Genomic DNA, 13,935 nt, shown 5'->3' on the forward strand with positions numbered 1-13,935 from the left:
CGAATATAGAATTATCTCTGCGCTTCTAAAAAAGAATCATTACTGAAATCTTAATTGCTTGCGAGCCGGGCCCGACGTCACTAAAGGGCCCAATACAAAATCTGTTTTCGTAAATGAATTCCAGCGGCACTTAAGGGCTGGACAAACAGTTTGTACTCCGTCAAGAGCCCTTCGCGCCATGTTGACGAACTCTTGACTCCCTGTCGAGTTGGTCAACTTGCTATATCGTTTTTACAGCAATCTCACCTTTATTATCAATATACATAAAGACTAACACAGTCTGCAACGCAGGTGAAAATATTCGATTGTATTTGCAACTTTATGCGTATAGATTTAAGAGTGTTTAGGTGTATTGTGAGGAGCAAGTCATAATGTTCGTTTAGTCGAGGAAAACAACAGAATTTATTAGATACGGTTAAAATGCAAATTCGTTTGATAGTCCACAAGAGATCTTTTCTGGTGGCTATTGAGGCTGGGGAAAAAGTTTGAGCCAATTCATACATATCTATACATCTATACTCTATACATATAAATAAAATTGGAGTGTCTGTTTGTAATATTGAAATAACCATTTTCAACTACATGCATATGAATATAAATACGGTACATACTCCAAAATAATTTTTTTTACAATTTTTGTCTGTCTGTCTGTCTGTTTGTTCCGGCTAATCTCTGAAATGGCTGGACCGATTTTGATGGGACTGTTATTGGCAGGTAGCTGATTTAATAAGAAGTCTTAAGCGACTTTTATTTTAGAAAATAAAGTTAAATTCCACGCGGACGAAGTTGCGGGGTCAGATTTATTAAATTTAATAACACTACAGACATTAAATATATGATTACATTTATATTATCATTACAAATATATCATTCATTTAATATTAAACATAGACACCTACATAAAAATACATTGTAAATAAACTGGCTTTAAAAAAAAAGTAGTTCAATTGAGTTTCTTGCCAGTTCTTCTCAATTGGATCTATATACCGAACTGGACGGTAGGGAAAAAAAAAATTATAATGTAAAAATTTGACATTCATAAGCGGCTAAAATGTCCTACATGAATAAATGATTTTGAATTTGAATTACATAGTATAAAACAAAGTTGCTGCGCTGTCTGTCCGTCCCTATATATGCTTAAACCTTTAAAACTATGCAACGGATTTTGAAGCGTTGTTTTTAATAGATAGAGTGATTCAAGAGGAAGGTTTATATATATAATACATGTACACCCGAGCGAAGCCATGGCGAGTAGCTAGTAATTATAATTCAATTAAAATTATCATCATTAAAAGAAATAGAAACTGTATAAAAACACGTCTTCACATGTCCATAGAAGGAGGCACGAAACGATCAAAATCCTTGTCATTCGTTTCGTGTATGGGTACGGTCCGGATCTTGGCGTAATGCAATTTACTCCCTTTAGTTGAAAACCTTTGTACATATTTTTGACCCACATAAAAACATGGCTGTATTTTTAATACGCCACAAGAGGACTTTGGAAAATCTTTGTCTTTGTGTAACATTTTTCCTGCGAAATGTGTTGCCAGTATTGTCAAGAATTTATATAGCGATCTTCTAAATAGAAATATTTGACGTCCTCTGTGGTGTAGTGGTTTAGTACATGGCTTTACTTCCGATAGGCGCTGGTTCGATTCCATCCATGTTTTTATACGTAAACATTTGTATTCATGAGTATGATTGTTTGTATATTTGTACCGTGCAAGGAATCGAACCTTGGAAACCATCGAACAAGGCCTATGTCTAGCAGTGGACGTCTTCCGGACTGCGATGATTATGATGATGAAGGAATCGAACCCGCGATCATCAGCCGGTGTGCTAAACCGCTAGACCACCGAGGACGTCTGTGTGTTTTAGGTACTAAATAACTGATAGAAATTCTTGGTACAGAAATACATAATTTTTTTATAAATACATACATAGTATATATAGAGATCATCCAGACCCATACAAACAATCATACTCATGAATCAAATGTTACCACCATTGGAGGAATCGATTCCGCGACTATCGGAAATAAAGCGGTCTGCTAAACCCCTGGACTAACGAGATCATCACAAATGATGTATGTACGACCAATAGACTCATGGTTATCATATATATATACATATATATATAGACCATCGTGAAATTTGGACAGCCCTGAGGGCTGGCAATTAGGGATGTGACACCGCATAAAAAAATGAGTCTACACTTGTAATATTTCTGTCACCACTCGGTACCCTTTCATTAGTTCACGTCTCTGCATTTACATGACTCTAGTTAAACGGCATCTAACTAAACTAACAGTAGTGATGTGGATCTGAGTTTCTTGTCAGTACTTCTCATCTCGACATCATTCCGAACTCACGGTAGATTTGACATATCATAAGAGTCTGTAATAGACCTACATGAATAAAGATATTTTGATTTGTTTTTGATTTAATATTATAAATGCAAAAGTTACTCTTCTGTCTGTCTGTTTCGCTTTTACGCCAAAACTACTTAACTGATTTAAATGATATTTGGTATACAGATAGTCTAGAGCAGAGGTTCCCAAACTTTTTTGTGTCGTAGACCCCTTGCCATATTTTTCGGTTTTGGGTAGACCCCCCATTCTTACCTGGTGTTTTTTTTTTGTAAATTTCTAACTGTAATAAAGTTTAGTGTTAAAAACAAAGTAAAAATAACAAGTTGACCGCTGTCGTAGACCCCTGGGTGTCGATATAGACCACTTTGGGAATCACTGCTAGACCAGTGATTCCCAAAGTCTAGTCTATCAAATTCAAAATATCTAGAGAGTCTAGAGTTTAGACTCTGAGAAAGATATTTTGTATTTGAATTTGACGGACTTGCTCTAAAATCAATATTTTATCACATCCCTAGCCTGCGGGATCGCAGCTTCATAAAAGACCCGCGTTTTATTACAACTATTCTCGGACGGTTCATGTCGTTTTAATATTTTTTCAATATACCCCCAATAAAGTGGAGTATTTTATTTCAATCTAGCATAACCCTTTTGCGATTTGATGTAGCTTATATACTCACAGTTTACTGTAACGATTTTCTATTCTTTATTACGTATAGAGGTATGGGTTTTGTATTAGGTTGTTCTTTATCATACTTCTTTCTGAATCGATTATTCAAATATATCAAAATTAAAATATCACGAAACGAAATTATTTCTGAAATTAAATTATAGTATCTCGGTATTTCAGTTCAGTTTAGTTTATGAAAAAAATAGGTACATTATTCATACTCGAGGATATGGCTGAAAATCAGTGTTTTGCTCCTTGAGTGATTCTCACTCAGTTATGTACCAGTTATGTACCAGTTATATACCAGTTTTGTATTGCTGTAGCACACACGTGTAGGTTTACCATTATTGAATTGTTATATTATAGGTACTTGTCATGTGATGTTATAATTAAGCCTATATGTATGTACTAAGATACAATTAAAAACTATTATCTAACTATCTATTTATTTATTTCGAAATACTTAGAAACATTAATATACTAGCTGTTCCCGCGACTTCATCCGCGTGGATTTAAACTTTATTTTTCATAACTTTATATTAGCTACCTGCCAATAAAAGTTCCGTCAAAATCGGTCCTGCCATTTCAGAGATTAGCCGGAACAGACAGACAAAAATTGTAAAAAATGTTATTTTGGTGTATGTACCGTATTTATATTCATATGCTTGTAGTAAAAAACTGTTATTTCGATATTACAAACAGACACTCCAATTTTATTTATATGTATGAATTCGGTTATGGTTACGGAGCTCCCTAACTTACCTACCACTTACCATCAGCTCGTTTGCCATTACAAAAGTGACATTTATGGAATACTAGCTACTTGCCCCGGCTACGCACGGGTGTACATGTATTATATATATACCTTCCTCTAGAATCACTATATCTATTAAAATCCGTTGCGTAGTTTTAAAGCTTTAAGCATACATAGGGATGGACAGACAGCGACAGCGACTTTATTTTCTACTATGTAATGATTAAGCAATATGAAATTCGCTGACTCAGCTATGTATGTATAAACAGTACGTAAATTGGGGCAATACAAACCAGACGCATATAATAGGGAATCAATAGCAATTATTCAGTAATAAATCGGCTTATAGCACTCGAAGGCAAACAGTCCTGATGGGTAATCAGTTGAGATATTTACTTTGATGGTGTTTAATACGTTTTATGCGAAATGTCTATATTTTCCCCATAATATATAATTAAAAAAGTTACCTATAATTAATTACGTACTGGTTTAGAATAACTCAAAGTCTGCTATGTTTTCCGATTTCTGTTTGTGTGCAGAATAGAATAGAATAGAATAGAAAATCATTTATTCAAATAAACTTAATTTAAGCACTTTTGAATAGTCATAACAATTTGTTTTTTATCTACCACTCGTTTAGAAAGCTGTCTCATCACAAGAAGAACGAGCAAGAAACTTGTGTGTTGCTCTTTTAAATAATCCTTGTAAGTTCACATTTTACAAGTCGAAACGTGTGAATACAAACTACCAACCAGCACCAATTTATTTAGGCTCAAATATAAAAACACAATAAGATTAAATCAGTCGTAGTGATAAGAGCAAACCAGTCCCTGAAACAAGCAGCACTCGTTCACGAGTATGACGGATGAGCCAGCCATCACTGCGCTCGACCATATTTTAGGGAGCCCAATGACCCGGCCCACCACGCCGCCACATGTCTGGACATTTTAGTGAGCATGACTACTCATTCTACTCGACCACGTCACAGCTACAAAAATTACTATATGGTAATTACAGTATTCGCACTTTACATGAGGATGCATGCGGCAATCAATACAAAAGCCGCTATGCTATCATATATCAAAAAAGCAGTATGAAAAACAAATTATAACGTTGTCCGCAAATAAACTTATACTTGCTATATATTGCTATCATCTATAAATTCATCTATCCTATACTAGGCTTTTTTACATAACATTTGTTTAATATAAAGTTTGAATTGCCTCTCTGTCAGATTTAGCGTAGATTCTGGCAGTTTATTATAGAATCTTACGCAATTACCATAAAATGAATTACTAACTTTGTGTAGACGGCATTTAGGTAAAATTAACTTATTTTTATTGCGTAAGTTTCTACTTGTACAGTCTTTAAGTTTCTTGAAACTATCTAAGTTTTTCCTTGTATACATTTTCATAAATGTACTGTGACGAAACGGTGAGGATATTTGATTTGTAATGATTTAGATATAGTAAAGTATACAAGCAAGCAAATAATAAAGCATGAATAATATAGTGTAATACAATGTAAGAATTTGTCGACCAGAGAAAAACAAGGTGGAGATGTTTTAAGCAAATTGGCGGACGGATGACCCCGTACAAGATTTATTACATTATGACCCGAGAGGTAAGAAAGAGGTCTGAGGCGACGGGCTTTCTCTCAAATAATGTGGGAGTTGCTCACCCCATTTGACTGTAAGTGGTGATTTGTAAGCTTATACGATGTTGTAATTGATTCATTAATTATTTATTTCCTATATTGTTTGATAGCCTCGGTGATCTAGAGGCTTAGTAGACTGCTTTGCTTCCTATGGTCGCGGGTGCGATTCCTCGCACTGTGCAAATATTACAGGAAATAGGTGGAACATCTTAGTCCTAAGGAATGCCAACGCATAAGTGACGTCACAGACGTCAAATGATGACATGTAGTGCTTATGTATATTGGTGAGGGTTACCAATTACCATCAGGTTTATATATATATGTAAACATATATAATAATAATAATTATTCTTTATTGCGCACAGACAAACAAAGAACAATAAAAAAAATGATAAAAAGTTATACAAAAGGCGGTCTTATCACTAACAGCAATTTCTTACAGACAATCTAGTATTGACAGATATTATTTACATAGAGAAGGTAGAAGGCGCACAGTAGACAACATATTTATAATACACATATAGATAAACATACATTTTATAAGAATAAATAAATAAACTTACACACTAATACATATTGTATACATACATAAACTACATATGAGATGAGAACAAAAGGAAAATTTAGTTATAGTTCAGTTACAGAGGGAGAGATAATGAGATTTTAGTGAATTTTGAAATATAGTAAGTGATTGTGCTGATCGAATGGGAAATGGCAAGGAGTTCCAGAGACGAATAGCTAGTACAGTGAAAGAATCGGTATAATATTTAGATGAATGAAATGGGAAAAGAAAAAATATATATGAATTTGTCATATTCGGTGTCGAGACCCTTGGTCCGTGGGGTCCTAGCGCTATAAAACTTTTCAAAGAAATAACGAAAAGGTTAGTCGACATCACAGAAGACCGAAGAGCTGGCAGCTACCTTGGACAAAGAATTAGTCTAGCTATTCAAAGAGGGAACGCTGCCAGTATCTTCGGAACGTTGCCTAAAGGGAGCCCTTTTAATAATATATTTTAGTCATCATATTATATTGTTTAAGCTTTTTAATTTTAGGTTCTTAGTTGTACAATTAGGTTATGTAAATAATAATAATAAGTATATTATTAAATGTTATTATTAATATGTATAATATATATGTAAACATATATATGTATATGTAAACGTGTAAACAACACGTTGTCAATATGACCAGTAATCAGTATCTGTCGGAACACATCTTCCTCGTAATTATTCAAAGGCTTCAAGGAACTCCTTTCAGGTTAAGGGCCTAAGTTGCCATCCCTGTGCGGTCAGTACAGTGACCGTATAGAATAGCTTCGATGTACCCCTTTGTTACTATTGGTGCCCCTAACTTGGGTTTCAAACTATTTACTAGCCGTTAACTTTATGGATTTCCTTACATGCAGTTTATATATGATATATATAATATACTAGCTAGACCCGCGACTTCGTCTTTATTTTTCTGAACTAAAATAAGCCAAGTTACGCCTTATTACATTAGCTACTTGCCAAAAAAAGTCCCATCAAAATCGGTCCGGCCATTTCAGAGACGAGACGAGACGAGACCTGAGATAATAGATATACAATACTATCACTATATTTTACGTTGGTTGACATTGTCATTTGTTTTTGCTCTCAGTATATTTGTATTTCATATCTTCCGTACATTTGTAGTATTTGGTCACATCTATCTACATCTATCATTATCTATATCATAATCGTATCTCTAATATTGTTCATATATATATACTAGCGATATAAGCAATCATACTCATGAATACATATGCACCGTGCGAGGAATCGTATCCGCGACCATCGGAAGTAAAGCGGCAGTTAAACCGCTAGACCACCGAGGTGTCATCATCATTACATGGTATAAAACGTCGTCAAAAAAAAGTCGCTGTCGCTGTCTGTCCGTTCCTATGTACGCTTAAATCTTTAAAATTACCGAATGGATTTTGAAGCGATAGAGTAATTCAAGAGGAATCTTTATATATATAATACATGTACACCCGTGCGAAGCCGGGGCGTGTAGTTAGTGTTAAATATAGTTAAAAATACCTACTAATTTTTATCGCCTTAGTAAATTATCAAATGGAGTAACATCTCAAATAATTAATGATCACAATATAATTCAACGGAAACTCAATTTGTAGCCAATTGCGAGCTATTTATTTGACGGAGTCGATAGAATGTAGCCACAAAGCAGTGGAATGTTCCCCTATTTGGGTCGTACGATTAACTGTCTTGTCATTTACAATTTATTTATACCCTCACGACCATAATACCCGAGGGTGTAGTTAGGATTATTACAGGACAATTGACAGCCTCGGTGGTCTAGTGGTTTAGCACACCGCTTTACTGTCCGATGGTCGTGGGTTCGATTCCTCGCACGGTACAAACATTTGTATTCATGAGTATGATTGTTTGTATCGGTCTGGGTGTTTTCTATGTATAATATGTATTTATTTACAGATATTATTATTATTATTAATTCACACAGCGAAATCTAGTCCCAAGCTAAGCAGAGCTTGTGTTATTGTTACTAGACAACTGATATAATAATAATAATATCAGGACAATTCACACATCGCCATCTACACTCAAGTTAACCTAGCTAAAGCTTGTGTTATGGGTACTAGATAACTGATACAAATACATATATTAAATAAATTATTAAAAAAAACGTATAAAAATATTTTTTACGTAAGTACATATATATTATACATAGATAATACCCAGATCGACACAAACAATCATGAATACAAATTTTTGTGCCGTGCGAGAATTGAACCCGAGGCCCTCTATATTTTTCTATCTATATATCTTGCCGAAAAGTCAACACTAGGGTTCCAAACTCTATTTATTGCCTGATGATGCCTCGTTCATACATGAAACATGTGTCACAATATGAGTGTAGATTCGATAACAGTCGAAATTCAAATTAAAATTCAAAAATCATTTAATCATGTAGGACATTTTAGGCTCTTATGAACATCAAATTTTTTATATTATATTTTTTTCCCTACCGTGCAATTTGTTATATAGATCCAATTGAGAATAACTGGCAAGAAACTCAATTGGATTTGATCACTAACGGAAATAGAATAGAATAGAAAGTTCTTTATTCAAATAAATCTAAATTTTAGCATTTTTCATTCGGAAAACTGTCTCATCACAAGACGAACGAGCAAGAAACAGACGTGTTGCTCTTTTAAGCAATTGTTGTAAGTTTACCTTTTTAACTTAAAAATACATGCCAACTAAGAGAGTCAAAATATTTATTTATTTATTTATAAAATTACATGTAGTATTGCAGTACAATACCAATGCACTCACCGAGGAATAAACGTATGCAATACATACATTAATAATAATAATCATAATAACAAGAAGGTCATTAAAAAAAACTAAGAAATAAAATAAAAAGAAAAGAAAAACAGCAATGATACAAATTACAATGATATTAATAATCTAGAAATATATTAACAATATTGTGACTCCACAAAATATGAATGTGGATGGTTATAAGGGCAGAGGAAGGCCGAAAAAGAGATGGATGGACTGTGTGAAAGATGATATGGTAAGAAAGGAAGTAAATAACGAGATGACTGCGAACAGAGATGAATGGAAGCGAAAAACATATTACGCCGACCACAAATAAATGGTATAAGGAAGAAGCAGATGATGACTGTGACTACAAAATTCGTTACCGCTCTGTGACACTCTGTGGCAGTACAATTAAATAAGTCAAGTGGAAAAATAGTGGATCACTCATTAAGCAGACGGAGTGCTCTTGGGAGTGATGCATAATCAGCATGTAAGATTCTACAGAGGGCCAAGGCAAATAATTAGTATTTATATGAAGAAGATCATAGCGCTCCCAGTAGCGGTGGTCAGGATTCCGCACTGAAAATTTCTGATCTCACACACGCGAACGGTAACGGAGTTAAACAAAACAATACAAATCTATTAGGTAATGAAATTTCTGTTTAATTTTTACACACGGTTAGTTATAGTCTTAAATAAGTATTTTAAAGGTGAAAGACAATAAGCAACTTTCCCAAAGAAGGAAAAATGGACTTTAGAAAACTAATCTTTACTATCTCAATTTGAACCATCTAATGAGGTGATGAATTTATCTTGAAATATTTACTCATTTCCTTTTTGGTTTAATGAAAGTGATTTAGTTTCATGGGCATTGGTTTCAGAAAATAGTATATTTACATTATTTGTCTCTTGTGAAAGTGATTTAGTTTCAAAAAATAGTATAGGTATGTACAGTCTATCCAGCTTCCAGCTAGAATCCCTTGAAAGTCAGTAAATTATTCACAATACTGAACATTCCTCAAGAAATCAGAAAGTATATTTTGAACTTTCGTTCTGAATCGATTACGTGACCGTGGAGTTTGTATTGAAAGTTCAAACATATTTTTCAGTTTTTCGCTGTAGTTTTTTTATTTCAGTTGCATGTATCACTTCGGTATATATATATCAAATTGAGTGATATACATCATATATCTATATATATTTTTGAATCAATCGGACTTGTTTTTGTATGATTTTTACACATTAAATAGTAAATTGGTTGAATAAATAAAAATTAAGTGATATTCGTCATATATCTACTTAAGTTTAAAATAAATTAATATTATTCGGTATGCAATAATTGCAAACGGTTTTTTGGTATTTATATTTTTATAAAAAGAAATAGCATATCTCTCTTTTTAATTCTATATATATACAAGTATAAATATATAAGTAGTAGTAAAAAGAGAGAATTTACTTTTTATTAAGAATTAATGAGAATAAATACCAAAAAAACATTTTGCAATTAAAGCATTCCCAATAATATTAATTTATTTTTAATTTAGATATATAATGAATATCACTTAGTTTTTATTTGCTCAATAAATTATTATTTTATGTGTACAATTCATAAGAAAAGATGTCCGTTTAATTTTTAGAAAAAAATGCACTAAAATGCTAATTTATATTGAGATAAGTAACTATCTATATTTTTTATTTTAAATAAGAAATTTATTATTTCAGATAAATCTTATAGATATTTAATATGTAATATATAATATTAAACACTTAGACAACATTTAAATAAAATCGTAGGCTTAAACGAAGATGTTACCTTAGATAATTAATTAAAGAATTTTAATTTAACACACCAACAATTTAACACTTTAAAAACTATATAACTATCAATTCGCAATAATAAATCATTTAAACAACTCACCGTCAAGCAAAAACAGCAGCCGAAAGATGAGATGACATATCCGTTTCATCTTGAACATTACAGTTATCACTTGTAATCTACAGTGTTAGAAAACAAATTGACATCAATTCACACAGCCGACAATGAAAACAAATATTCTAAAACACATATATTGTTATAAAACAAATTTGTTAGGACACAATCAAGTGTGTGGAGTCTACGAAATTCTGTACGGGAAACATTGTAGCGGCCGACGCGAGCGTAGCGGTCGGCGCTTCGAATCGACTGACTACGGCGGCTGGCGTAGTTCTACACGCTACGGGACTGCTCATTACCTCAAAATAAGGCTGTATTCACTACATTATTTTGTTTAATAAAGTTCCTAGGCGTATGCAGATGCGTTCACATAACGTTATGGTATGTTCAGAGATTGCACAGCCTTGTAGCATCACGTGCAAAATTAAACGAGTGTTGACGCGTTGGAAATAGAATTTGAAATGAGGCCTAATGCTATTTGAACTCTATTGTTGTTATTATACAGTTTATTATGGGTTAGGGTGGGTGAAGTTGGAGAAGGATTATGGTGTTAGCGAGGTAAGTAGGTATAGTATGAGAGATTTTAGTTCTACTTAGTTGGGGAAGTACTTAGCGGATATTAACGAATTAGGAAGCATGGTGTTGTTTTCAACCGACGTTAAAAAGGATGAGGTTCTTACTTAAACTATGTGCTTTTATTATACGACTAGCTTTTGCCCGCGGCTTCGCTCGCGTTAAGAAGTATTATTATTTATGAATTAGGTATAGTTTTTGCGGCTTTAGTTTTTTTAGAGTGTGTAAAAAATTAGGGGTTACAAAACTTGTTTGTACACAATATTCTTAACTAATCTATTGTCAACAATTAGAACTAAAAGTTATTTTGTTCGTCTTAATATATTCGTTCCATTAGGTACTGATAGGTTCAAACTAATACCACAGATAATATATGCTAATACATTTACATTCTCCATCATCCCTTATATTATCCCGATGGGGGTTGAATTTATCAAAATCCTATTTAAGGGAACGTCTTCATCATAGTAGCTCCAATCTTTAATTTCAATTCAATCAGTCGAAAGTCTAAGATTTATACAAACTTTCATTCCCTATTTTAACCCCTTAGGGGTGAAATTTATCAAAATTCTTTCTTAAGGGATGCCTCCGTCATAGTTGTTTTATGCATGCAAAGTCTCAGCCCGATGGGTTTAAAATTGACAACGTTTCATACAAACTTTCATTCCCTATTTTATCCCCTTTGGGGTAGAATTAATCAAAATCCTTTCTTAGCGGATGCCTACGTCATAACATCTACCTGCATGCCAAATTTGTTTGTTAATGATCACACACATGTTCATAAGAATAGACAATACATAATACGACATAAGATTCATAAAATTGTGTTATTATGTGTGATCTGTAGGAATACAAAAAGGTCGAAGTTCAGCGTGGAACATAGTTCAAGGAACAAAACACTGATTTTCAGCTTCATGCCATCATCATCATCATCATCGCAGCCCGGAAGACGTCCACTGCTGGACATAGGCCTCCCCCAAAGATCTCCACGGTGATCGGTCCTGCGCTGCTCGCATCCTATGACTTCCAGCGAACTTGACCAGATCGTCGGTCCACCTTGCTGGAGGCCTTCCCACGCTGCGTCTTCCGGTGGTCGCCACTCGAGGAGTTTACTGCCCCAACGGCCATCTGTCCTACGAGCTATGTGCCCTGCCCATTGCCACTTCAGAGTCGCAATTCTTCAGCTTCATGTATATATATGTATTATACATAGAAATCACCCCGACCAATACAAACAGTCATACTCGTGAATACAAATTTTTAAGCAATTTGTTTTTACACCCGCAATTCAAATGCGTATTCCAAATTTTTTGAAGAGAACAAAAATTTTATCCTTCGTACCTTGATGGTCAAATAGTTTAGCACACCAAATTACTTCTGATGGACGCGAGTTTGATTTCTTTCACGCTACGAACATTTCTATTCACTCATGAATATAATTGTTTGTATCGATAAACAATGTAATAATAGTTATCTAGTACCCATAACACAAGCTCTGCTCAGCTTGGGACTAGATGGCGCTGCGTGATTTATCCTGAGATATTATGAATTATATTATTCTTAGTTTAGTAATTCATGAATTAACACGCCAAATATTTTGGTTGGGACTTAAACGAAGTGTGTTATCTAGTACCCATAACACAAGCTGTACTCAGCTAGGCACTAGATGGCGCTGTGTGATTTATCCTGAAAAATATATTTTATTTATTTATTATATAGGTATCATCTTTCACACAGTCCATCCCTCTCTTTTTCGGCCTTCCTCTGCCCTTATAACCATCCACATTCATATGTAACACCTTTCTTAAAATATTATCCTCGTTCCTACGCATTACATGTCCATACCATGATAGACGATTACTCTTCAACCTCTCTGACACCGGCGCCACTTTCATACTTCCTTTAATGTATGAATACATTAAGGGAAGTATGAAGTTCTTTATCTTATCCATTCTTGTCACACCACACATCCACCTCAACATTCTCATTTCAGTTGCATGCAGTCGTCTTTCATCCGTCGCCTTTACGGGCCAGCACTCTGATCCATACAAGACAGCAGGCCGGATCATGGTCTTGTAATTTCGAGATGGAAATAGAAATAGAAATAATCTTTATTATATAGGTATATTAGATTATAAATAGATAGATAGATAGATAGATATATCGTTTATTTGTTTGTTACTAGTCACACACATAACATGTTCATAATAATATAAAAATACATAATACAACATAAGATTTATAAAATTGTGTTTTATGTGTGATCTGTAGCAATACAAAAAGGTCGAAGCTCAGCGTGGAACATTGTTCAGGGAACAAAACACTGATTTTCAGCTTCAACCCATTTGAGGGTACGTGAAAATAATAATTAAAATAAATATAAAATAAAAAAAAGCAATATTATTAGTGATTGTCTGTGTGGTGTGTTTATAATAAAAATAATGTAAATAGTTCAGAGTATAATTTGATATAATTTTAACTGAGTGGTAAGGATCAACAAAAAGAAAAAAAAAGTAAATATTAATAAGAGTAACATAGAGAAATAAAAAACCATTTTTTTTTTTTATATATTTTTTTTTTTAAATATAGTTATATTAGATATATTATCATTAGTTACACAAATTTCTTGACAAATTAACACGCCAAATA

The 13,935-nt window shown here is 33.6% G+C and overlaps 1 protein-coding gene across 1 annotated transcript in view; it reads right to left on the reverse strand.

Annotated features, from left to right (window-relative positions):
- LOC131843127 (cell adhesion molecule DSCAML1-like) overlaps nucleotides 1-10,838 on the reverse strand; it is a 283,924-nt gene extending 273,086 nt beyond the window's left edge. The window contains exon 1 of the mRNA XM_059191730.1: nucleotides 10,699-10,838. Coding sequence (XP_059047713.1) covers nucleotides 10,699-10,756 — 58 coding nt within the window. The 5' untranslated portion in view covers nucleotides 10,757-10,838. The remainder of the gene's footprint in view (nucleotides 1-10,698) is intronic.
- Between the last annotated feature and the right edge of the window lie 3,097 nt (nucleotides 10,839-13,935).

The sequence above is a fragment of the Achroia grisella genome, unplaced genomic scaffold (genome assembly GCF_030625045.1).
Source record: "Achroia grisella isolate CSIRO2021 unplaced genomic scaffold, CSIRO_AGI_Agris_v1 utg2786, whole genome shotgun sequence".
Lineage (NCBI taxonomy): Eukaryota > Metazoa > Arthropoda > Insecta > Lepidoptera > Pyralidae > Achroia > Achroia grisella.